The sequence below is a fragment of the Hemiscyllium ocellatum genome, chromosome 5 (genome assembly GCF_020745735.1).
Source record: "Hemiscyllium ocellatum isolate sHemOce1 chromosome 5, sHemOce1.pat.X.cur, whole genome shotgun sequence".
NCBI classification, from domain to species: domain Eukaryota; kingdom Metazoa; phylum Chordata; class Chondrichthyes; order Orectolobiformes; family Hemiscylliidae; genus Hemiscyllium; species Hemiscyllium ocellatum.
The window spans coordinates 76,001,673-76,029,369 of NC_083405.1; the positions used below are offsets into that span (position 1 = coordinate 76,001,673).

Here is a 27,697-nt window from a genome sequence, read left to right on the forward strand (position 1 = left end):
CTTACTCATTTACAGCATACCATTTTTAACAGCTAATACCTGTACATGATATATTCATATAATGGCATCCGTTCCTTATAAAATCATACCAAAAGAAATAAATTCAGGGAAATTAGTAGATTCAAAAAATGCTTTACCTCAACAAAATAACTAAATCTGCATCACACGACAACTTCTCTAGACCAAGTGTTCCTTCTGTCCGAATGTAATGGATTTTCTCCCTGAAATAAGGGATATAGAAATTGTAAAGAAACTCATTGACCTACTATTTAATGACAGATAAAAACGAAAGCAAATTTGACCAGGACCATTTAGATATATTTCCCACTGATCAGAATTCAGCATATCTGACCCAGTAAAAGATAACTTGCTTTCACCAAATAATTCCAGAATTCACCAGCATTGAGCTGATGGCAAGGACCTTCACTCAAAGTATCAGAAACTGAAAATGTGATAATATAGTTTAGAAACTCAGGGTTACATAAAGTCAGAAAATTATCCATCTTTTTCATCTAGCTAGCTAAGTGATTTTCCAAATTTTATATTTTTTTCTTGTGATCTAAGTGTTTGTGCAAATATAAAAAATGCAAGAAAAAATGTACTCAGAATATTCAACGGGTCAGACCAAGGTCCTTCCAGTGCTAAAGCCCAGGGTTTGGGTGCGAGTCCTTCCTAGTTACACCAGTCAGTGCCAGTATCACAAACCTGGACTGAATCCCTTTGTGAGCTGTATTATTTAGTACCGTAGTGAGTGGTAAGTTAACTCACTGAGCCATTGTGTGAGTTATGACGTAAAACCTAAACATAGGATTAATTTCTCCAATTTAAATCTATTGGATGTAGACTGAATCCTCATGAAATAAACACATAGAATATAGGAGCAGGAGTAGGCCACTCAGCCCTTCAAGCCTATTTCATCATTTAATACGATCATGAACAGACCATCTAACTCAATACCTTGTTCCCACTTTATCCTCATACCCTTTGATCCCTTTGAGTCTAAAGAATTATATCTAGATCTTGCTTGAAAATTTTCAATATTTTAACCTCAACAGCTCAATAAAAAGGCTGTTTGTCCAGACAATCAAACATCATCCATTTGGGTAATGAGAGGCATAGGGAGGTGAGCATCCCGTGACAATTGATCAGCATCATCAGGAATTTGAGAACCCTGGAATAGGCAGTCTGCATCACTGAGATAAGCAGGCTCTCAATGAGAACCTTAGGACAAGCAGTCAGCATTACCTCGAGGAGAAACTGTGCAGAGAACTCTAAGACAAGGTAGTCAGAGACACAGCTAGACGCATTAGACCTGATTGGAGTTGGTTCACGCTCATAAGTGAGTAACATAATTAAGTATTTAATTAAAACTTCCTAATACTGGTAAGACAGCTGAAATGTCAAGGTGTGTAACGTGTGGAAGCTTCTGGATACCATTGTGATTCAGGGCAGACATGTTTGCAGTGAGTATTAGAAATTCAAGCAGTTTCAGTTCAAGAGTTTATGAGCTGAAGGTTAAAATACAGAATCTACAACAAATTAGGGAGGGACAATGTTACCTGGATTCTTTGCACCAGGATGCAAACACGCCATTTAGGACTGGAGCCATTGATGGGTCAGGGACAGGAGGGTGTGATTGTAACCAGAGGGCAGGATTCCCAGTTTGAGTCACTGTCCGGGGAAATTTGAGGTTCTTTCAGTCTGTTTGGAAGAGAGTGGAGGTTTCTGGGTGGAAAAGCTAACTCACTGTGGCATCATGATACAGTTAGCAGGGTTAGATGAGAATGTGCAATTTGAAACACAAACAGAGCAGTCATGTTCTAATTGAATAGTGGAGTGGGTTTGAAAAGTTGAAAGGTCAATTCTGCTCCTGTTTCATACATTTGAATTTTGCTTTCTTATTGGTGCAGGAAGGCAGTACATCGCAAGGTAAAAGTTAAAGGCACCACAGCCCCAGAGAACCATGGGGCTGCTCTCTCATTAGATAGAGAGAATTGGTGGTGATTTACCCTGAGGGTCACCATGCCTCAGGTGAGGGGAGAAGTTAAGAAGCTGGAGCACTCATAGTAACACCAGCCAGTGCAGGAATTGAACCTGCGCTATTGGTATCACTCTGCAGTCAATTGGATAGTGGTGCTGGCTGATGAATGGCGAAAACATGGGGACAAGTCATGTGATGAAGCATCCAGGAACTCCTTTAATCAAGTTTGGCAACCCTGTGTCGGGGTGCAGAAATGAGCTGTGTGTATTCTTTGGTCAATAAGTTTTGTTCAGTGAAAAGTAGCTGCAAAATGTAGCTTCAAATTAATTCAGAGCAGCAGACTTCTGGGCCTTTTATAAATTTCAAACTAAAAACAATGGCAGGAATGTGACCCTGTGATGGCAGGAACAGATATAATCTCTCTTGAGAGACTGCTCTATAAAATGAATACAACATGTGGATGTGGATTCAGGCAGAGTTTGCTAAGAGTCTGGAGATAATCAACGGTGTTGCTGGATATTATCAGGCAGTGCATTAAAACAGCAGCATTTGCAGAAAAAACTGGAAACAGAGATTCCTTTCTGCTCTCTAAATAGTAGATAAATTATCCTTTCCCAGCATAGATGATTCCCTCTTTTTAAAAGCATTCCTTCAATTCAAAGTATTTGGTCTGTCTTCATTTTTTCTGCTGGCAATTCGTTTCTGAAATATTTGTTGTTCATTAAGGTTAAGTGTTTTAAAACTTCCTAAACTGAACCAAACAGCCATGCAGATAAAATCTGAGACCATTGTGTTTTGCACCTACTACAATGTTGATACTTTGGAAAATATAATTGAGAGTAGTATCAAAATACCATTAGCTTCTCTCTCTCTTGAATCAAGTTCAACGAACAGCAATTAGATGGTGCACATTCTGTCATTTACAAGATGGCAGGAGATTAGCATTAATTTGTTCTGTCAGTCCTGTGGAATGAAACAAGAATGCAGAAGGGATCTTAGCTGATGAGATGTGTATTTACCTGAGAGTGTGATTCCTACCCAGGCTGGGCTGTCGCTCTTGCAGCATTTCAAATATGTTTGACTGACGGAGAAAAGCTACAATCTTGTCATTGTATGCTGTAATTGAGGAAAAGGAAATGACAAATGAATAATCTTAATCTTTTCTCGACATCTATTTATTTTTACGTCTACTTATACTTTTATTCCTTTAAAAACAATCTTGGAAGAAATTCTTGCCTCTTGATAGCGCCCAATTCCTTATGGACGGATAGCCCTCCCAGAGCTCCAATGGACTGTCATTCCTCATTTGTGTGCCTTAACACTAAGCATTGACAGTCAATTTCTCAGTGGGGTAGAAGTATCCCATCCTGGCCTGCTTATGCCCTCACCTGCAATTTATAGCACCCATTCATGAACCATAAGGAGCAGAAATACTGTTATCTTCACCTTGTCAATCGTATGCCCCTAGTGGTGGTTCTGCTGCTGCACTGATTGACATTAACTAACCTGTGCGGGCTGTGTACTTAAACTGGTCTGTGCTTTGTCAGCACTGTATAGCACAAGCCTTGGCATCAGTTTTGTTCAATTGGTGGTTATGTTTAAAATGTTTTCATGTATCAAAAAATAGAAGGAAATACAGGGGCCAACATAACTAATATTGTAGTGGAAGGGCCAGCCAGACATATCTGCTCCATCCCAGCCTAGTTTATTTTTCAATACTGGTTCTATCCAAGTTTTTTAAATACTATATCATTACTTTCTCTTTTTTCACAATAGAACAAAGCAGATGCTGCAAGTGACACTGTGGAACTCAGAAAATGAGGTTAGGATCTGTGGTTACACTTGGCTGCTGATATACTGGGAAAAAGCTCTTTTTAAAGTCAGAATAATCTTCTATGACATGCTTTAGGGAGTACAACTATATTTCTTATAAAGTCATTAACAGTAGATTTGGAGGGTGGGGGGGGGGAAGTGTAAACACAATTAGACACAAAAACAGAGTTAATGTTCTGAGTCTAATATGACTCTTCTTCTTATGATCCATTCTGAAGAAATGTCATGCTGGTCTTAAAAAGCTAACTCTGCTTCTCTCTGCCCAGGTGTTGCCAGGCCTGCTGAGTTTCTCCAGTACCTTCTCTTTTTAATTCAGATTTCCAGCACCTGCAATCATTTGCTTTTAAGTTATAAGTACTCATCCCCTTACCCACTGGCACAACATCTTGATGGTGCTGACTGCGAATAGCTGCCACCAGAGTGTTGGTGGGCCTGGCAAGTAGCGAGGATCCTCGCACACGCGATACATCAGATGCCTACAGCAGAAATGCATCAGAGAGTTTAACTGAGGACTTTAGCAACACTTTTAGATCTTCATAACTCAATTATGATTGGGCAAAGCATTGTCCAAAAGAGTTGGTTGCAGTGCATCACTATCTTTAGCCACAATAATTTTAATAAAGGACATCATACAGTACAAATAAAATGTACTTCGCAAGCATTTTGTACTTTAAGATTCATCCATCATCATTTAGTAACAAACAAAGTAAAACATTGACAATAACAGAAAAAAAACTATTTATGTTGTAAAATGTCCCAAAACGTTTGATATTCTCATTTCGTATTTAATTTTACTATTTAAAAAAAACACTAAAAAAGTTACATACAAATGCATAGCACCAACTCAGTCATTATCTGTTACTTCTTTTAATTATTAAATAGAAATCCAACTAAGTACAGCTAAGTTTTCAATAAGTTCTATGTGCAAAATGTAAAATACAAATTATCAGACTTATTTAGTTAAGTACATTCTTATTAAGTAAATATCCATCATGAACTGTACTGATTGTGAGTTTGGAACTAATTAGTGCTTCATTTGAGTGTGGACCAAGGTAAATGGATACATTGCCCTAGCATTTCACTGATCCAGGAAATATACAGTACCCTTTTACTGGGGTCAGGAGGAAACAGGATATGACAACAAATTCTTAATTTTGATAGAGCATAAGAACACAAGAAATAGAACAAGAAGAAAACCATACCGCCCTTCAGCCTGCTCCATCATTCAACAAAGATCATGGTTGCTTCTCAGCCTTGACTCTACATTCTCACCTACTCCCAATATTTTCAAACCTTGGACCAAAAATCTGCCGAATTGGCCCTTAAATGTATTCAACAATTGAGCATCCACAATCTTTTGATATGGAGAAACCTAAAGTTTTAAATTTTTGACTGAAGAAATTTCTCCTCATTTCAGAACTAAATGATCAGGCTCTTATCCTGAGACCATGCACCATGTTCTAGATCCTCTGTCCAGCAGAAAGAAGCTCTCAGTATCTATCCTAACAAGACTCTACTTAATCTTTTAAGTTTCAATGATATCATCTCACATTCTTCTAAACTCCACAGAGTATAAGCCAAATTATTTGGTCTCTCATGAGAAGGCAAATATTTCATTATAGGCCATGGAGATGGATGAAACATAGGCTTCGGAACCAGGAGTCTCCTGCATTGTCTTGAGGGTGAGATGATTGACTTCCTCTGTGCTAAATATGACTCCAAACTAGTCCAGGATTTTTCACTAATTCCTTTTGATATTTATTTTTTGTTGAGGATTCTTAACAGTGTGCAATATCAATGAACATTTCCAGTTCTGATCTCATGAATGAAGGGAGGTCATTGATGAAGCAAATGAAGACAGTGGGACCTAGGACATATTTTGAGGAACACCTGCAGTATGTCCTGGAACTGAGATTTTTGACCCTAACAATTGCAATGATCAGAGTTTTCACGCTGATTTGTATTGATTCAATTTTGCTGGGCCTCCTGACTGGCACATTGTGCATTTTTGTCATAAGGCAGAATTTTGTCTGAGTCCTCACCAAAGCAGCAGATTTACAGAGCCAAAATGAAATACAGTGTCGCATCATCAGTATTGAATAATTCTCTGATAAGGACTTTATGATCCTTTGTACCGGATCTCAGGTCAGAAGATCTGGAAAACTTCCCATCAGTTTTGCTATGTACGTTGATGACCTATGTGGCTGACCAATGAATAAAACAGGAACAAGGAGAAGACCATGTGAAAGAGTGTGAGTGCCAAAAACAAAACCCTGTTGGACACAACTGCTGATCTCAAAGGGTTCTGATGCTGTCTCATCTTAGCTGACCTTACCCATCACTTTGTCTTGGCTACTGACCATATTGAGCAGTTTCTGTGGGCAGACAATTTTCTGCAGGAGCTTAATAGATTGTCCCAAGTCAAAAGGTTGAATGCTTTGGTAAGATCAATGAAGGTAATATATCAGATGGAATCTTCCCAGGCCTTGATCTAAGGTGAAAAATTTGGGGAAATTGGTTGAGGTGTTGAATGACTTTGAAACCAAAATGTTGTATTTTCCAACCAAGTCTTGGATGTCAAAATGACTTGCTGTCTAGTTAACAGTGAGAGGCCAATTAACATGGATTAGAATGCTTTGTCACCCTCATTACTATCTAATCTTGCCTCATCAATATAGAATATTATCTGGCAGAAGGCCATGGTCAGTCTGTCAGATACAGGGTAAACAGTCAGGGGATTCCAGCATCATTGGTTAGGGAGCTGGATACACAGCAGACAGGTTTCCAAGCAGCCATCAGTTGCAGGGAAAAAGTGAGCATTGCAGTTGTTGGAGATCAGAGTCGAAGAGGGTGGTGCTAGAAAAGTACAGCCAGTCAAACAGCATCCAAGGAGGAGGAGAAGGAGGAGATTGATTCCTGATAAAGGGGTTATGCCTGAAACATCGATTCTCCTGCTCCTCTGATGCTGCCTGACCGGTTGTGATTTTCCAGCATGACACTCTTCGACAGTCATCAGTTGCAGCTCTCCAAGTCAATTAGGGGAATGGGCCACTGTCAGTTCTGGGGGACAGCTCAATCAGCATCAAGAGGGTGTCAATCAATATTGTTGTGTTTGCGAAGTGCGGGCTGGGGAGATTCAATGCTAATTATAGGATGCAGCAATTTGGGATGCATAAGGGACAATGACCATGAATGGTGAAATTCGAAATGGACGTGGGAGATTTATAGGTGAGGGAAACACAGGTCATGTTTGGTGCAATGAATCCTAGTGAAATCCACTACCACCTCACCACCGTGTACTCAGTGGGATAGTGTGCATCACAATGGTGAGCAGGACTAACCTGTCGTAACAGGCCTCAGTGGGGGAGGAACAGAATTACAGTCAGACTTAGAGGTGCTTGATGGAAATATGTGGGGGATCAGTCCTGTTGAGCTATCCAAGGAGTGTGCAGGTAGCAGGGGACATGGAGTTGAGGTGGCAGTGGACTTCACTAGGATTCATTGTGCCAAGCCTGACCTGTGTTTCCTTTGTGATCTCTTGTCATGAATTGTAAATGGCTGTGACTGCACCCGGAATGGGTAGAGTCAGGGTTAGCTTCCAGGCTCAACCTCTGAGTGACTCAACTACCCTTCAAGGGGGAATTGCATCAACCATGCATTTGCAGAATTCAGGTTGAAGTCATTTGCAATCACGTCATAATGCATGTGAAATACCTGCACTGTAAATCAGTGTAGCATGCAAATGCTGGTTACAATCAATCTTGACCTAGCCATTGATCCTTGCAGGTTAAAGATAGATATCTTCATGGAGAAGAGTTCAATACACCTGCAGGATTTGCGACCTCCTACTGTTTACTTGCCTTAGCTCTAGTGCTGCACTCATTGGAAAAAGATGCAATGTCAATGCTCCATGTCTCACTAAATGTATCCAAAGCCATCAACTGTGTGTGATGTGAATGCTGACTGTGTAGATTATTAAATAAATACCTGTTCTATTCCTTATGTTCCCCTGCCAGGATCATTGCCAGTATTACTGATTGATGCAGCCACTGGTGTCATCATCATAGTTTCTGCACTTCACCAAAGTTGCAGAAAAGGTGAGGAGGAACAGATGAGCCATGAGCCCAAAATCAACATCAATTTCCACATAAAGAGATTGTAGCTTAAGATCTCCTCAGGATGCCCAGGAAGTAAGAGATCCAGGATTTATTTTACTCTGCGTCATTTGCTTTGAATCCGTGAGGTGAAATGTTGGTGTGGGCTGAGGATGTCCCAACTCACTGTCACAGAATGATGTTCGGTGCTACGTGAAGTCTATGTCCTGGGTGGTGATCCTAATCCAGTTCCCTGTATGTGACGGCCCCATATTGAACAGTGATAAGATGCTGGGATACAGGACAAAAGAAGAGACTTGTAGACTGTAAGAGGAAATGTGTCTAATGGTCTGCATATCTAGTTAATGAGGTGACTTTTGAATGATGGAATGAGAAAATTCATTCGACCTCATGGAGAGAAACTCCTGATGAAACTCAATCAAACTGACAGCCAATTTCTGGTAAGGTCCAGTTTATAGTATTATGTTCATGGCATTTCAGTTGCTGGACTGAGAAGCTCATCAATTGTAGGTCTTTCAGTGCTGAAGCTATACTGGGATTTGGGATAGATGCATTAGGCCAAACACTCTGACAAAGCCAAATGCTTTTGCCATGATGTTCAGCAGGGCAATGACTTGAGTAGTTATTGCATTCAGTTCATTCACCCTAGATAAAGGTCACAGTCCTTTAATCACACAGGTCCTGGTGCTCCCTTCATCCAGCAGAGACAGAGAGTTGATGGGAGTATTGGTTTCCCATGTTTGATGAGTTCATGGGCTATAACATCAGCACCTGGAGATTTGTGCATTGCAAGTACATCAGTAGCTCTCCTACACTCCTTCACTGCAGAGTCACTGTCCTACCTGCTTTGTCTAACTTCCTTGATGATTGACGTAGCCAAACAAGGGTCCTCTAAGAGTCTCAACCCATTACTGCTCTGATTAACCCAATGGCAAATGTGTCAGCTGATTTGTAGCCTTCCTGGAAGTAAATAGAGTGGATGCTAATTGTCATTTGATGCGAAGAGTAGACCATTGATTTAACACAAGCAGTACTCATTGAAGGCATGGTCATTAGGTTGGGGCATGTTGCATTCCTGCTGAGAGCCAACACCACCTGCCGTTATTTCTGAACCTTCAACTCCTTTCTCCCAGTGGCCCCACCTTTGGAAACCCTTCCCATGCACACTTTGCACAAATTATTTATGCTGTTCCTAGATTCTTGGATTCTGGTATTATTCTCCTGGCAGCAGCCATGGGCTCCTCTGGGGTGCTGCAGGAATTGGTGGCCTCTGATTAACCGAAAGCCTCTTATGGGCAGGGACTTAATATCAAAGAAAGGCCCTATCCTAAGACCCAATGGACCTCCCTAATAGAAACAGCATCAAACTCTTGAAGGCTATTAACCAGCTGCCAAAACCCATCTCATTAATAGGACATTCAAACTATAAATGTGTTTAGAGCTTGATACAATATAGCACCTCTTTGCTGAGATCATCCAGCCAGTATTGCTCTATTCTATACTGGCTTGACACTTATGAAGTTGACCTCTATGCAGATTTTTCCTGTGCCGTTGTTACCTATCCTTTGCGAAAAGTAACTTAGTGGTCTAGTCCACATGTGGTATCCTCAGTAGTAATGATCTGACAGTTTAATATCACAGGACATTTTATATTATAATAACTTTTGATCATTCAGAACACAAGTCTAATACGTACGTACCTCTCCTGCACTGTAACTGCGTAGGCGCTGCAGATGTTGTCTATGTGTTAAATGATTTGGCAGACGCCCATTTTGAAGTGGAAGTCTAGGATCAATAAATGTTGTTGCTCGGCTGTTGTGATCAACAAAAAATGACTGCAATGGAGAATATTTCCATTAGGAGAGCAGTATTCCTCACTTATTAATTCAGATATGTTAGAGGGTAATAAACAATGCTTTAGTGTTTACTTATTTAACCAACACAATATATTAAACTACATTTTCTTATGTAATGATTTATGCAAGTGCAGGACAAGTGAGACAGAATAGTAGAATTTGGAAATGGTGAGCACTGATATTTATTATCTATAAGTTGAAGCATTATTAAATTTGTTTTTCAGTCATTAAAATAGATCAGATGATTTATTTGTACAAAATGGATTAAAACCCCTGTTAAAATAAAAAGGAATAAAATGAGCATTGCACAGAGTAAGTACATAAAAATTACATGTAACAGAAAAGTTACAGCACGGAAACAGGCCATTCATCCCAACTAGTCATTGCCAGTCATTAGGCTTCACACAAGCCTTTCTCAACCCTTTTGTAACTTTTGCTGTCATGTGCTTCCCAACAATTTTGGTCTACTTCGTGTAGTTTGGCTTAATAAATATGTGCTCACAAACTTATTAGATTACTTACAGTGTGGAAACAGGCCCTTTGGCCCAACAAGTCCACACCGACCCACCGAAGCGCAACCCACCCATACCCCTACATTTACCCCTTACCTAACACTACGGGCAATTTAGCATGGCCAATTCACCTGACCCGCACATCTTTGGACTGTGGGAGGAAACCGGAGCACCCGGAGGAAACCCACGCAGACACGGGGAGAACGTGCAAACTCCACACAGTCAGTCGCCTGAGTTGGGAATTGAACCCGGGTCTCAGGCGCTGTGAGACAGCAGTGCTAACCACTGTGCCACCGTGCCGCCCACTATATGCACATTAGTATGTACACAGAACATAAAGATATTGTATAAATTATTTAAACTTCTAGGCATATAGAAAGAGGTGTTGACTGTTTTGCCTAATTAGTCTGTTCTGATATTGACTGCAATAGTGCTTAATCTGAAACCTAGCTCCAAATACCTGCTTTTACTCTGACCTACCAAGTACTTCCAGCATTTTCTGACTTTATTTCATAATTCCTGCATCTGCAATTTTTTACTTTTGTACGGAATTAAACTAAAATTTACATGCTATCTGCACTCAGAAATGCAGCAAAGAAGCACTGTAGGCTGAATTGAACTGGGCAAGGAGTATCACATTATACTGATTCGAAATTGTAAGTATGTTGCATGCAGAATATTGTGGAAACTAAACAATTTTGAAAGGTTGAGGGTTGCAGATTAAACACATGCTTTATCTTACTCGACTGGTTAGCAAAAGTACAATAAATAATTCAAGAATTATACAGGCTATTCATTCAATAACAATATCCTGCAGAAATATTCCATTGTCTAGAGCCTGGCCTTTCTTACCTTGCCCTGTTGATCTGTCTTTATTTCCCAACCTCTAGGTAGTTCTAGCTGTGTATCAGCAAACATATTCAGGAAAGTCACCAAATCCCTGTTATGTTGATACCGCTCAAAATTCCAGGCATCTCTACGGATCTTCAGAATCATATGCTTCAAGCAACTACTATTGGTAAATATTCGATAGGCACTCTGTGAATGAAAGAAATTGTTTGAACAGGTCTGTTTATGCCACTCTCTGAAAGCAAAAGTAAATTATTGCTGTGGTTCACTAGTAAATCACATTCATTGTCTAGAAGATGACCAATGCTTTGGAGTGTATTAAGAAGCGAATACTATAAGGTTTGCTGTAATTTGGCATTGAACGTAAGACAGTTTAAGAAAGTTAGAAAGAATATGAATTAACATAATGCCCTTCATGTCATCATTCTTTCCCACATTGTTTCAAAACCAGTTAAATACTTTCGTAGCATTGTCATATTATAGGAATGTGTACCAACCAGCTTACACACAGCAAGGCCCCATAAAAGGCAATTAGATAACGAGCAGCTAATGTTGTTTTTTCACTCTTTTAAGGATAAGTGTGGACCAGGATTCAAGAGGATTCAAGTAGACCAATTTAGAAAAGTGCTGTTTTCACCCAAAATGGCACATGTGCCTTGGTTAAGCCCCTATCTCATCTGAGCTGCAGAACAATATCTGACAGGGCAATATTCCCTCAGTATTGTACTCAAGTGCAGCCTAGATTACGTGTTCAAATTTAACAACATCTGGAGATGTACTGCTTCCATTCTTCTCAAGAAGCTCAGTGAAACTCAAACTGCAGAGATTGTATATCATGTGATTATGGTTCAGAGGCACTCTGATTTATACGGCAGTATTATTATCGTTTTGCATTGTAATGTAGATTATATCACACTTTGTTCATGGTATGGTAAGAAATGAGAATATGGTAAGGGTCAAATGAAGAAAAGCGTGAGCAGTTTCTGAAAGTTATTTGAGCTGGAGGATGTTTTACTGTCTCAACATAGTTCTGATTTTATTCTACTGTATTTGATGTGTGTGACTAACAGATCTGATGCTGTTGGCTGATGAGGTACTGGTGAAGAATATGACTGGAAGTGTAAAGGAGCTCGGGATTTACAAGCCACGTTAGAAGGTGGCAAGAATTTGAGCACTGCAGTGCAGGAAGGAATTAAATAACTAGACTAGTTACAACCTGAACCCAACATGCCATCTGAAATATATTCCTATAGGAATTGGAATTGGTTCATATTTCTGTAAGCTTACACTGTAGTTCAGTGCAAGATAGCAGCTTGGTAACAGCAACCTTCCACACATTTTTAAGATTTTAATGTAGCCTGCACATCTTTGAAGCTTTGCCTTCAGACATTCAGCATTTTAAATACAAGCAAGAGAAATTATATACATTTCTCTTTGTAAAATAAAAGTGCTACAGTCTTATGTTTTAATTTGGGGAACCCTCCAACCATAGATATGCCAACAGTATATGTTTTTCAGAAATTAAATATTTGAACACTGCTGGCAGTAAAATTTAAAACTGATTGACAACTCTAATGGGCGAATGCATGTAGTAAAGCAAATAAACAGATCAAACTTAAGTGTTTTCCAACTTATCTTGGATGATATCTGAATTTATTAATACTCCACTGTGATACGTATAATGGGTCAGTATGAAAAGGTGAACTCAGTTCCTTTTAATTTATTTTACAGGGTTAGTCTTGTTTGTCAAGCTGTCAACTGCTTTGTATTGTGTTGGAGTATTCTAGTATTAGAAAAATAAATCAAGGAATCCCTTCTCATGGAGGATAATAATTTTACAGGAAAACACATCCAAATAGTTTCATACAATAGCAGCAGAGTGACGCAGAAGACAGAAGATGCAGCAGTGTAACAGCACAAAATAATGCAAAAGGAATGATGTAGCAGAATAAGAGAAGAGCAATTATAAAGCACAGTGAATCAGAATATAAGAATGAAGAAATCATGAATGTAGAATGAACTGCCTTGTGATTTTGATCATACAGGAAAGCAACCATACAATAATCTTAATGCAGAAATCATAAGACAGTTATGTGCACAGCAATGCCAAATAATGCAGAATTCTTAAAATTATTATATAAGTTACACACTAACTTTTGAATTTTGAAATTACCAGGAAATATAACAACTGCAGGGATTCAACAGGATACTTACATTGTTTGAATGTAGCACAGTGAAGAACTCAGGATTTGTAATAAATTTGACAGTTGGAGACTGCAGTAACATGTTAACCTTCTGGGAACTCACAGGAGACAAAGATCCTTCTCGCCTCAGTTCTAGCAAAATGAAGAATCAAATATTATTCCTTAAATATTATTCCTTAAATAGAAAATCACTGAGAAATATATTCATTTTGGAGATAAGGATTTAAAAATAATAAAATTGAATTGTATTTCATTTTGTGGTGCTGAGTGTAGATAACCTAACATATATCGATGAGAAATTTCTTGAGCAGGCAAAGGGGTTGTTCCTTAGAAACAAAAGTAACTTCCCTTTGTAATAAGAGTGTGGAAAACATTAATTGAAGAGGACTGGTGCCTTGCATTTTATGGCTGGGAGGATTTATTTTCACTCAACTTCCATACATGTCAGATAGGAAAAAGTGAAGACAGCAGGTGCTGGAAATCAGTGTCATGAGTGTGATGCTGGAAAAGCACAGCCAGTCAGGCAGCACCCGGGGACAGGAGAATCGACATTTCGGGCATAAGCCCTTCATCAGGAATGGTTTATGCCCTGATGAAGGCCTTATGCCTGAAACATAGATTCTCCTGCTCTTTGGATGCTGCCTGACTGGCTGTGCTTTTCCAGCACCACACTCTCCACTTTCATACATGCCATTTTGGTTGCAGAATTGGTCAATGATTCACAATTAAAACGTGAGAAATCTGTCACTATTTATTTCATCTGAACAGAGTCTGTTTGAGTTCAACCTTCCACCATATTAGTGGTTCCATTCAATTGATTGATTGTCATGTGTACTGAAGTACAGTGAAAAGCCTCATTTATGAGCAGCACAGGCAAATCATAATAAGTAGGGATGTACAGATCAAAGATTGTAAAAATAAACTTGGCAGAGGCATACTGATTACATTGCACAGGGCATACACTAGGCAAGACCAACATTAGCAAGATCAGCAAAGAGACCACATCATTATCGTCAGAAGTGAGGATGTTTGCTGATGACTTCACATTATTCAATCCCACTTGCAGTTCCTTAGATTATCTCAGATAATGAAGCAGGGTGCACAATTTCATTAACTTCCAGGCTTGGGCAGTGACAAGTAACATTTACACCACACAAATTCTAGGCAATGACCATTTCCAACAAGAGTGAGTCTTACTACATCAGTGACATTCATTACTATTATCATCACTGACTCCCAAACATTAACATCCTGTGTAAAAATTGAAAGAGCTGTTCATGTTGTAAATCAGCAACAAAAACAGAAGTTGCTGAAAGAGCTCAGAAAGTCTGGCAGCATCTATGAAGAGAAATCAAAGTTAACATTTTGGGTCTGGTGACCCTTCCTCAGAATGAAACCTAGTTCTGGGGAAGGGTCACTGGACTAGAAACATTAACTCTGATTTCTCTTCACAGATGCTGTCAGTCCTGCTGAGCTTTTCCATTAAGTTCGGTTTTTGTTTCTGATCAACATCCCGAGAATTGCCATTGACTAGAAACTTATCTGAAGCAGCCACATAAATACTTGGCTAAAGAAGTGGGTCAAAGGCTGAGAATTCTGTGGGATATGAGTCACATGATGACTGTCGGAGGCCTGTCTATCACCTTCAAGGCACAATTCAAGAATGTGATGGAATACTCTCTACATGATTAGATGAGTATAGCTCACAAGAAGCTCAACAAAATGCAGGACAAAGCAGCTGCTTGATCAGCACCCCATCCACCATCTTGAACACTCACTCACTCCACCTCCAGCACACAGAGACAGCATGCATTGCATCCATAATATACACTTGTCACTAAAGATTCTTCAATGACATTTTTCAAACTCATGTCCTTTACCACCTAGAAGGACAAGGGTAGCAAGTTCCATTCCAGGTTACACAACAACGTATCTTGCAAACGTATCATCATTCCTTTGTTGTCATTGGAATTTTTTCCTTAACCTTGTTGTGGGAGGACCTACTCCCCATGGACTATAGTGTTTCAAGAAGCCAGCTCACTGCCTCTTTCTTGAAGCTACAAAGGATGAGCAATAAACATGGGCCCCTCCAGCAAATTCAAAACCTTTGAATGAATGAACAAATAAACAAAATACAATGGAGGCTTTCCAAACAGGTTGTGTTTATGGAAAAGTCAAAAATATAAATGTACTGAAAACAATTCAAACTGTGCCAGATCAAACATGTACTGGTTTTAGCACTTGTTCCAAATGTCAACTCAGTGTTATGTTTAGAGCACTAATTCCCTCAAGTATATGCATGAACCTATTTGAATTTAACGTTTCAGTAGACAGGTTTTCTGCTGTTTGTATCTAGCACTTTTGTAATACTCAACATTCAAAACTATTAATCATTTGACCTTCCCTGGTGGTCTAGTGACTGGGATATGATGTTCTGACAGCCATGGCCTAGGTTTTTTCCTGGTCAGGGAATGCAAGTTTATATCTGGGTGGCATAGTGGTTAGCACTGCTGCCTCACAGCATAAGGGACCTGGGTTCAATTCCAGGCTTGGGTAACTGTTTGCGTGGAGTTTGTATGTTGTCTGTGTGGGTTTGCTCCCACAATCCAAAGATAAACAGTTTAGCTGGATTGGCCTTACTAAATTGTGCGGGCTGGGTGGATTAGCCATAGAAAATGAGAGGATGGGGGTCTGGATGGAATGTTGAAAACAAAATCCCTAAGGATAAAGGGGGTGGCATGGTAATATAGAAGTTAGCAATGCTACCTCACAGCATTAGGGACCAAGGTTTGATTTTATATTTGGGCGACTGTGTGGAGTTTATATATTCTTCCTGTGTCTGCATGGGTTTCCTCTGGGTGCTCTGGTTTCCTCCCACAGTCCAAAGATGTGCAGGTTAGGTAGATTGGTCACGCTAAATTGCTCATAGTGTTCAGGGATGTGCAGGCTAGGTGAATTAGCCATGGGAAATGTAGGATTGCAATGATGGAGGAGGAGTGGGGGAAGTCTGGGTGGGATGCTCTTCAGAGGCTCAGAGTGCACTTGATGGGCTAAAAGGCCTGCTTCCACACTGTAGGGATTCGATGATATGTTACAGGATATAAAACAGTTCTGAAACATCTGCAGTGACTCTAGGTTGCAAATGATTGATTCCAACTGCTGCAGTTCCAGGCCTGTCAGTATGTGCACTACCCCACATGAGGTACTAAAAGAAACAAGCAGCTCACGTTTCCCCTGTGATTACTTTCATCTTTTCATCCATTCTGTTTCCAAACCTACAGGAGTACTCTTGTTCTTTCTGAACTAATGCTGACTTTTAGGAATTGACATACTTTGCTGGGTTCTTCACATGATCATGGCTCATTTATATGACATGAAGCTTTGGGAAAACATAGTGAAAAGCACGGTTAATGACATTAAATGATCAAATGAAGGATCACAAGAGTCACATCAAAAGGTCTTGTTGAGAATCCAACTAATGTTTCTAGGATACATTAACCATAATAATTATTCCTGAGGAAACAGAGTATTTGGATGTTATGTTTGGATTCGCACATGCGAATGGTTTCTGAGGCTAACGTTATTTTAACAAATATATATTTGATATTTTTACAAACCTGTATTTGGTTGTAAGATCTCTGCAGTAGCTTCATCTTCTGACCTGTCTGTTGCAATTGTCCGCTGGATGTTCTGATACCTGTTATCAAATCAGAGAGAGAATGGGATTATTGAAATATAGAATATTTTACTGAGTTATGTCTTATATCTTGGAGTCAGAAGAAGAGATTGTCAGAAATGTCGTTGCAGTAACAGATTGGGATGAGTTAAATCATTGCCACGATATCATAAATCATAGACAACACTTGTGACCTGAAAGAGTAACTATCATTGAAAAGTATATCTCCAATCATTGCTCTATTTATTTCTCCTGCTCTCAACACAGTGCAGGCAGGCCTGAAGGGCTTATGCCCGAAACGTCGAATTTCCTGTTCCTTGGATGCTGCCTGACCTGCTGCGCTTTTCCAGCAACACATTTTCAGCTTAAAATGCTCCACAAGCTCAACATTTTATCTCTGGCCTGGATATCCTGTTGCGAGGAGGCAACTTCACCACATCCGAGGTTAAGGAGGAGGTGGTGGGTGGGCGCCTCCTCATCACCGACATCATGTACAGGAAAGCTCTCCTGAGACAGCTTAATGTGTACGCCCAGTGGGTAAGAGTGAACGGTTGGCTTCCACTGTTGCTGGCTACGTCCAGGCCGGTCATTCTGGCTGGAGACTTCAACTGTATCATTGATGCAGATGGACGATCTGGCGGGAGGGGCCAGTAAACTGGACACCACATCCAGAGCCATGATGGACACGGTAAAGGTGCCAAGCTGCACAACATCTTCAGCACCCCTGCAGACAGAGCGCAGCGTAGATACACCTGGTCACAGACAGATGGGTCTTCCGCTCAAGGATAGATTACCTGTTCGTGTCCCGAACGCTCTCAGTCAGATCCACCGACGTCAAGCCAGTGTTCTTCTCTGACCACTGCCTCCTGCTGGCCGACTTTCACCTACAGGACGAGCAGCGGGCTGGTAAGGGAACATGGAAGCTGAACACAAAGCTGTTGACCCTGGGAGACATTGAGGAGCTCAAGAGGGACTACGGAGGTTGGAGAACCGTGAAGCCCCTCTTTGAATCCCCAGTGGACTGGTGGGAAACAGTAAAAGGGAACATTAGGAGGTTTTTCATCCTCAAAAGTGTTCAGGAGGTGAGAGAGAGGCGGGGAAAACTGTCCCAGCGCCAGGAAAGTATGCAGAACCTGCTCCTGCTGCAGATGATTGGGGTCAATATCACGGAGGACCTCAAGGAGGTGAAGGGCCAGCAAGCCTCGTTCTTTGCCTCAGAGGCCTCCAAGATAACCTTCCAGTCCAGGGTCCGCTCGGTGGAGCAGGACGAGACGTGCTCATGTTTCTTCTTCCAGAAGGTGCACAAAGAGAGCTCCGTGCTCAACAACCTGAAGGAAGAAGATGGCTCCATTACATCATCTCAGAATGATGTCATGAGGATCAGAAAATGCTTCTATGCCAGTCTGTATGACGCAAAGCCGACCAACAGCGTGGTCTCCCAGTCATTCCTGTCGTCTATCACGGAGGTCTTAGACGGCAGAACACGGGAGAGGCTGGGACAGCCGCTATCTCTGGATGAGCTGACCAAGGCCTTCGAGTCCTTCAAAAAGAATAAAACTCCCGGAAGCGACGGCTTACTGGTCGAGCTCTATTCTGCTCTGTGGGACTTGATTGGCCAGGAACTGCTGGAGGTGTAAGTCAGTATGCTTCCATGAGGAAAGGCATTATCACCCTCATCTACAAGCAGAAGGGGGAGAGGGAGGAACTCAAAAATTGGAGACCAATCTCACTGTTGAATGTGGATTACAAAATTCTGTCAAAGGTAATCGCCAACCGGGTCAGGTCTGCTCTGGGGTCGGTGATTCATCTGACCAAACCTGTGCTGTACCAGGCAGGAAGATCACTGAGAGTCTCACATTCCTCAGGGATACAATCACCTACATGTAGGACAGAGAGTTGGACATCACCGTGGACCAAGAGAAAGCCTTTGACAGAATATCACACAGGTATATGAGAGATGTTCTCTCCAAATGGGCTTTGGGGAGGGAATCTACAATTGGATCAGACTGCTCTACACTAACATTGTCAATGCGGTCTTAATCAATGGGTGTGAATCAGATAGCTTCCCAGTTAGATCTGGAGTCAGGCAGGGCTGCCCTCCCTCTCCTGCCTTGCTTGTGTGCTGTATAGAACCATTTGCCAAGTCCATCAGGAAGGATGTGAGCCTGAGAGGGGTGACTATTCCTGGCAGCGGGGGCCTGCAGGTTAAGGCCTCCCTGTACATGGATGACGTCGCCGTTTTCTGCTCGGATCCGCTGTCTGTGCGCAGACTCATGTGCATATGTGACCAGTTCGAGCGGGCCTCGGGGGCCAGGGTAAACCAAGGCAAGAGCGAGACCATGCTCTTCGGGAACTGGGCCAACCAATCCTTGAACTCGTTCACCATCAGGACCGACCACCTGAAGGTGCTGGGTATTTGGTTCGGGGGGAGGGGTTGGGGGGGGGGTAGGGGGGGAGGTGCTGGGGCGTGCGCCAAGTCTTGGGAGGAGCGTATCAGCAAAGTGAGGCAGAAACTGGGCAGATGGAAGCTACAGTTGCTCTCCATCACAGGAAAAAACCTGGTCATCAGGTGTGAGGCACTGTCATTGCTGTTATACGTGGCACAGGTCTGGCCTATTCCCAGAACCTGTGCCGCTGCAGTCACCCGGGCCATCTTCCAATTTATATGGACGTCAAAGGTGGACCGGGTCCGAAGGGACTCGCTGTACAAAGATCTGGGCAACGGGGGAAAAAATACACCCAATGCCACCCTCACCCTGATGGCCACCTTTGTGTGTGGCTCTATCAAGCTGTGCATGGTTCCCCGGTATGCAAACACCAAGTGTCACTACGTACTGAGGTTCGACCCGTCCCCGGTGTTGCGAAGGTTGGACCTGGCCTCGCTGCCGCGGAACGCTCCGAGTAGTTGGACCGTTCGGTATCACCTGTCCTTCGTGGAGAAGTTTATGAAGAAAAACACCTTTGACCGCAAGTCTATCAGGAAGTGGTCAGCACGTAGTGTCCTTGAGACCCTTTGGGAAAAGGAGAGGGCGGATCCTATCGAGCAGTTCCCTGAGCAGACTGTCAAAGTCATTTGGCAGAATGCCTCATCGCCAGAACTTTCCAACAAGCACCAAGACATGGCTTGGCTGGTGGTGAGAATTGCTCTGCCTGTGAGATCCTTTATGCACGCCCGGACTCTCAGCCGCACCGCATGCTGCCCTCGAAGCGGCTGCGGGGGGGACGAGACTGTCACACACCTCCTTCTGTAATGTGCCTATGCAGAAGAAATCTGGAGAGGAACTCAGTGGTGTTTGTCGAGGTTCGCGCCATGACGCGGGACTCCGTGCTCTACGGCCTATTCCCCGGGCCGCACACCGAGACGAACATCAACTGAGCCTGGAGGATCATCAACTCGGTGAAGGATGCTCTCTGGGTGGTCCTAAACCTGTTGACCTTCCAGCTGAAGGAGTTGACCCCGACTGAGTGTTGCAGACTGGCACATTCCAAGGTCCAGGACTACGTGTTGATGGACGCGCGGAAGCTTATGGCAGCTGCTGCCAAGGTGCAGTGGGGAAAGACTACCGTGTAACATCTGCCTGTCTGAGAAGAACAGGGAGCCCACCCAGTCATTTGGGCTCTGCTGACGCCTCAGCTAAAGATATGGACATATGATTGATAAATGTACAGACCTGTATATAAAAATGATAAATTCTGATCTCTGTATGTAAATGTTTACAAATGTATGGCATGACCAACTGTACAGACTATCAAACTATTTTATGAATAAGCTATATTTTTGAAATAAAAAAAAATTTATCTTTTGAATTCATTACTGAACATTGCATGACAGCAATGGGATTACACTTTCTCTAAATTCCCTTCTCTATACCAGGGACTTCTCCATCTCATCAAAGCTTTCTTCAGGTCATTCTAGCAATTCATTGTTTGGACTCAGTCCCTGCCATTTTGTGGCATGCTATATGAGAATGCCTTTATATTGAACTTGCCAGTTTCAGATAGACAGAATCTTGTTTACAGCTGAAGGCTACATTCATGCCAAACAGCAGAACATGCATATGGGAAACCCAGCTAAGCAATGTCATAACCAAGGAATTGGATTAAAATTCTGCAGACCTGATTGCCCACCAGTTATGAATGACATTACACAATTAAACAAACAACCAAAGAGGATTATCCCAATACACAATGCTGGGGGAGCCATGCACATCAGTGCAAAAGATAAGATGAAGTATTTGCAACCATCTTCAGTCAGAAGTGCTAAGTGGATGATCCATCTCAGCTTACTGACGTCCCCTGCATGATCCTCAAAGCCTGTCCACAAAGGAGTCAGGAGTGTGATGACACACTCTCCATTTGTTTTGATGAACTTGACAGCATCCAAGACCATTCCTTCTTAGACAGCTTCTTAGTGGGTGGCACGGTGGCACAGTGGTCAGCACTGCTGCCTCACAGCGCCAGAGACCCACGTTCAATTCCCGAATCAGGCGACTGACTGTGTGGAGTTTGCACATTCTTCCCGCGTCTGCGTGGGTTTCCTCCCACAGTCCAAAGATGTGCAGGTTAGGTGAATTGGCCACGCTAAATTGCCCCTATGTTAGGTAAAGGGGTAAATGTAGGGGAATGGGTGGGTTGCGCTTTGGTGGGTTGGTGTGGACTTGTTGGCCCCGAAGGGCCTGTTTCCAATTGCAAGCAATCTAATCTAATCTGACTGGCACTCCATCTAACATCATCAAATATTCACTCCCTCCATCTCAGATGCACAGATGCATTTACTAGATTTACTGCATCAATTTACCAAGGCTTCTTAGACAGCATCCTCCAAACTTGCAACAGCTACCACCTAAAAGGGCAATGGCAATGTCCCTCCAAATTTCACACTATCAGGACTAGAAAAATACTCCTTCGCAGTCACTGGATCAAAACCAGGGAACTTTGTGCCTACTGTGGTTGTACCCTTATGAGCTAAATTGCAGTGGTTCAAAAAGATACTCTCACCATCTGCCCAATGGCAATTAGGGATGAGCAACAAATGTTAGCTTTGCCAGTAGCATTCAGGAATAAAAAAAGTAAATATCTGGCTCTGGATTAACCTTCCAATTCTTGCATAGATCAGCAGACCACAGTTTATAGATGCTAACTGATTAGATAAATACAATTATACTTCATGTACTGGTATGCTTGCTGTAATCATGTGACCTCTATCTCTACTGTAAGTACCTTTCTATGCCATCAGTGGCAGCCATTAAAACTGTTCACCGAAAACATGGTGTCAGGGCTGGTGCAGCCGAAAATGTGTAGATTTTCACAGCTGTAAGAGAGCCAGCTACTATAAGAAACTGCAAGGAAGTAACAAAACAGGTTGCAATTTTGAATTACTATGTGCATAAAAATGCGTGTGCGTTTCACACTCCCTGCTGCTGTAGAAATGGGAGGAGATATGAGTCAGAATTGAAGTGTCTTCCACCATCTTTGGCAAAATGATGAAGTAGCTACTGAACTAATTAAAATGAAAATGGAGCAAGTAAGGGCAGTAACCTCTATTAGTGCTGGAGAAAGAATGTCACAAACTGTCTTGCAGCCTAGATCTCACTGGCAGAGAAAAGCAAGACAAGAAATATTTATGCAGACTTTGAATACACACATTGAATCCCATGTTAAAGTTAGTTATGAACAGTATGTTTTCAACATCAGAATTCAAAGGGAGAATACATTTATTGATCAACGTGTAATGGCCTCGACAGATCTAGCTGAATCTTATGCTTTTGAATAATTCAAAGTATAAGAGAACTTACCATGGGAGCATATATGGGAGAAAGGAAAAAATAACTTTCAAAAAGGCTTCAATATGGAAAGAAGGTCTGAAATTGTCAATCATGAGCTAAAACATATTTAAGGCAGAATGGTTGAGGTTTTGCATTATCGTGAGAGAAATTCTAGGCCAAATGCGAACCATGACTTGGGCAAAAGGAAGCTATATCTTTGCAGGAAAGTCAGCAGAAAAATCAAGGCAAGAAAAAGGATGTAAATATTATGGAGGACATCACACAAAAGAAAGGACACAAGTCTAACATGGGGAATGTGTTCCAACTGCAAAAAGCTAAATCATTTCCCATATAAGTGCTTACCTTGAAAGAAGCACAGCAGGTTTATCAAAGAGATATCAGCTGATGATTTTGACAAGTAACTTTACACAGGTTAGCATCATCAGGTGGTCAGGCAGCATCCACGGAACAGGAAATTCGACGTTTCGGGCACAAGTCCTTCATCAGGAATGAGGAAAGTCTTTCCTCATTCCTGATGAAGGGCTTGAGCCCGAAACATCGAATTTCCTGTTCCTTGGATGCTGCCTGACCTGCTGCGCTTTAACCAGCAACACATTTTCAGCTCTGATCTCCAGCATCTGCAGACCTCACTTTTTACTAGTATCATCAGGTCTAAAGGCGAATGGATTGTAACTGTTAGAATGAAAACTACAGAAGGAGAGCACAAAGTGAGTGTGTGTCAGATAAACACCAATGCTTTGTGCAATATCATGAACTTCACAGATCTGTACCAAATGAGTCAAGTTGGTGACACAAAAATGGAACCTTTGGAAGTACAGTGGGGCTATAGAAAATAGATTAGATTAAATTCCCTACAGTATGGAAACAGGCCCTTGATCCCAACAAGTCCACACCGACCCTCCAAAGAATAACCCACCCAGACCCATGCCCCTACCCAATATTTACATCTGACTAATGCACCTACCACTATGGGAAATTTAGCATGGCCAATTCACCTGACCTGCACATCTTTGGATTGTGGGGGGAATGCCCATGCAGACATGGGGAGAATGTGCAAACTCTACATAGATAGTCACCCAAGGTGACAATCAAACCCAGGTCCCTGGTGCTGTGAGGAGCAGTGTTAACCACTGAGCTACCGTGCCATCCTGATGTGGAGTTCCAGATATTAGACGTTGAGCAGAATTCACTTATCTCAGTTGAAGCAAGTCTCAAGTATGAACAAGTAAGCTTAGGACTGATCAAATACTGGACAAATGGGGAATGACAATGTCTTTATAGTGATAATGCTGTCACTTTACAAAGGTTATTTGGTCCTGGGTTTTTTTTGAAGGTAGGTTGTAAAAGTAGAGGTGAAGAACTGGCTATTGAAAATGGCTTAAGTAAACAACTTATAACACCTTGAGGGTTTTTTTTACAGCCTCAATGGGTGTGGCTACTTCTCACACATCCAGATTTCTGGGTTTTGATGTTTTTCAGTAACATCAGAAACAGTTTGGAGTCTCAGAAGAGTTGGGGGCTTCAGTGAACGATTCCTAGCTGCTACTTTCACTGAAATCTCTCTTGATGTCGTTTCCTTCTGGATTGGAGAACTGCATGAGAATCTATGTCTGAATTTGCCTTTGTGCCAAGGGGTGTACTTATGTAATGTTATTAAATTAGAGCAGTTAATTAGCAACAGGTACCGTGTCTGTTATTCGGTTGGGTTTTCAAATAGTTAAGTTATTCCAAATTCGTCTTTCTTTTCTTTGCATTTTAACAACAGCATTTAAGTAAATTGTGTTTTCCTTAACATCAAGTAGTTAACAATAGCAGTTGTGTAGCATCTGGAACATGGTCCTTCACATCTACTTTTAAATTAAAAAGTTAGGGTCCAGGCTACCTTCTTAAAACATTTTGAAGTGGGTCTGACCTGGTCCATAACAAAACGTATCATGTGGATACATGCATAATTTAAAGACTGTGTGTGCAGTGCATGTGCAGAGACGTATGAAAGTGAAACTGACTAGAATTAACCTATAGTTCTGTTAATGAATGATAATTTATAATATTTGAGATGCAAATAAAAGTATGTTTTTTAATGAAAAGGTGAATGTTTGCAGAAATAAAATTGCTGCCCACTGTACTGACAATCTTGTGACCTCTATCCCTGCTGTAAATACCTTAGTGTGTAGTCTACTGCAACATTAAAACATTTCACTTGCAACATTGATTTTTAAATGTGTGTGAGCAAAGGCACGAGTGCCAAACACTCAAAGCAGCTCACTTTTAGACATTATAGTTTACATAGCAAAACATCCAAAGGTGCTTTGTAGAAAATATTTCAAACAAATTTTGGCATCAAAATATTCATGAAGATATTGAGTCAGGTACCAAAGGTTTGGTTGAAGAGCAAGATTTGAAGACAGTCTCAAAGAAGAAGAGAGATGTGGAAAGGCAGAAAGGTTTAGGGACAGAATTCCAGGGTTTAGAGAATTATGTATAAAACATGTTTAAGGTGCCATCAATACCCAAGAACCACTCTTTATGTCCAATTTGACATCACACTGGAGTAATAATTCATGTAATTTCAAACTCAATAGTCTGATCTGGTTCTTGCCCCAGTTCCTCTCAAACAATTCTATCCCACCCCGATGAAGGATCAGTCTGTAAACCACAGTTAGAGTGAGTTCCACTATTGTATATAATATCCCAGAACACTTAATGTGTCAACTATGGAAAATTCATTAATTGTGTTTGAAGGGAATATCAACTAAACATAGAGCTACAAAGTGTAAACTTTATTTCCTAATCCCTCTCAGTATAATTCCCTGCAGGTAATGTAGTATTGATGAAGTTATTCTATTGTATCATCATTGAAATCCAGAATACCAATTTAATCTGTTGAAGACATAAAAGTCTGTAAAATTTCTTACCAATGAAAGATAAATGAATGACCTATTACTGAACTATTCAGCTTAGTTACCACTATAAGTTTGTTCATACTTTTCTATAAGACAGCCCTGGATATGTTTTAAAATGACAGCTCCTGGTATAACAGTACACACGTGTGATTAATATTTCAAATATCAACATGTAAATCAAAAGGCTGGATTATATCTCCTTATGCAGAATGGGATCAGGTAGTTGAAGGAATGAGAAGAAGTGGAAGGAAGTCCAGATCTCTTATTTACAATGTGTAAAGTGAGGGTGAGACATTCTAATGTATGCACTTCACTTCTTTGTTCATATATTTTTGCTGTCACTGATTTAACATCTAGGTTAAAACTGAGTTAAAATCGAGGTTAGCTTTATCAATAGGACCTTTGATCATTGATCCCTAGTGCTGCAATTAAGCTGGAATTCGCGGGTTTTAAGAAGATTTGTAGCTTAAGTTGAGGTTCTAGATATAGGTTTCTGACAGGTCTGCTAGGACTCTTCTGCCTGTAAGACAGAACATTTCCAATGATGACGATAGTGGCATCTCGGACAACATATGTAAGATGTAACTACATGGTTATGACTCTATGTCAGGCTGTTGCATGACTAGTCTCTGAGATAGCTCTCCCAAAGTTTGCTTTGTAGTTGTATAAACCACAAATCTCTAAAAAGGAAAGAATTTGGATTGACCTAAGACTTGTGATTGATACAACAGAGTGGCTGGCTAGACCATTTCAAAAGACTGTTCAGAGACAATCACATTGCTGTGGGTCTGGAGTTCCACATAATATAGACAAGGGAAAGACAGCAGATTTCCTTCCCTAAGGGGCATGAGTGAAACCAGGTGTTTTTTTTAATTAAAAATCATTATTACTCCATGATCATCATTAGATTTTTAAGTCAATTTTTAAAAATTAAATTCAGATTCCACCAATGCTGTGGTCCCCATAGCATTCCTTGGGTTTCCAGATTATTAGTCGAGCAACACTACCATGAGACCATCGCTTCTCCACATATAAATATGAATACAAGGTGCTTTGAAAGAAACATTATTTACAAACTGTTAATTCAGATTTTGCTAGATCAGTAGGTTAACTGGAAATGTTAGTGAGAAGTGTTTTATTTACTAGTTTAGGTAATTTGATGTTTTACTATGATCACCACAGTTAGAGGTATATTTAATTATTCACAACTGAACTTTGAGAGACTTATCTATTTAAACTATTAAAAGGTGAATTTTATGTAAATAAATGAATAATTTAGAATTTGTTCAGGATCACTCAACCTCAGAAAGCCATCTGGGTAAGTTCCAAAGGACAGAGTATACCAGCTTTACGTGTGCATTTACACAGTCTGGAAATTATGTACTAATCTCCTAAGGAATTTTGCAGGAAAGAGTATAAAAAGCAGTTTGGATCAGTTACAATACACAGAGATGAAGATAATCATTAATAATCTTTACATTCTGCAGATAATTCAAAGCAGAAATCATGGGATAGAGAAGCATATTCAATTGTTTGGGTTAATTGAAGTTTCCACAATTGAGATTAATGAATTTTGGGGTGGAATTCCACTGAGAAGAGAGAAATTCCACAAATTCTAAATAATGTTCTGCAGTTGAATACAGGAAGTGGAGAGTGGAAACTATGAGAAGCCAAGTGCTTTGTGATTAATTAGAACACAGAAGACACTACGTACAGTTTTGCAAAGTCTCTCAGCTTGGAAAAAAACTTCCCACATCCAAAGTCATATATTTAATCACAACCAAATTGGCTAGAGCATCTTGGACAGTACTTTAATTTGAGGTTATTGTTAAAGTTGTGCTTCTGATTACATTGATTAATTGCATAAACTTAATTCTATCTAGCTAATACTTTGTATATCAAATATTTCTCTGAGGTATTAGAAAAAACATTTGCTGTTTGACATCGGGATGACCCTGCCATATAGTTATTGATTGCAGTTG

At 40.9% G+C, this 27,697-nt stretch overlaps 1 protein-coding gene across 1 annotated transcript in view; it reads right to left on the reverse strand.

The window, feature by feature from the left end:
- Positions 1-27,697, reverse strand: part of LOC132816077 (E3 ubiquitin-protein ligase HECW1-like) — a 356,118-nt gene that overhangs the window by 133,849 nt on the left and 194,572 nt on the right. The window contains exons 11-17 of the mRNA XM_060825506.1: positions 16,968-17,047; positions 13,361-13,482; positions 11,150-11,335; positions 9,630-9,764; positions 4,185-4,290; positions 3,001-3,097; positions 138-221 (exon numbers count right to left, since the gene is read on the reverse strand). Coding sequence (XP_060681489.1) covers positions 138-221; positions 3,001-3,097; positions 4,185-4,290; positions 9,630-9,764; positions 11,150-11,335; positions 13,361-13,482; positions 16,968-17,047 — 810 coding nt within the window. The remainder of the gene's footprint in view (positions 1-137; positions 222-3,000; positions 3,098-4,184; positions 4,291-9,629; positions 9,765-11,149; positions 11,336-13,360; positions 13,483-16,967; positions 17,048-27,697) is intronic.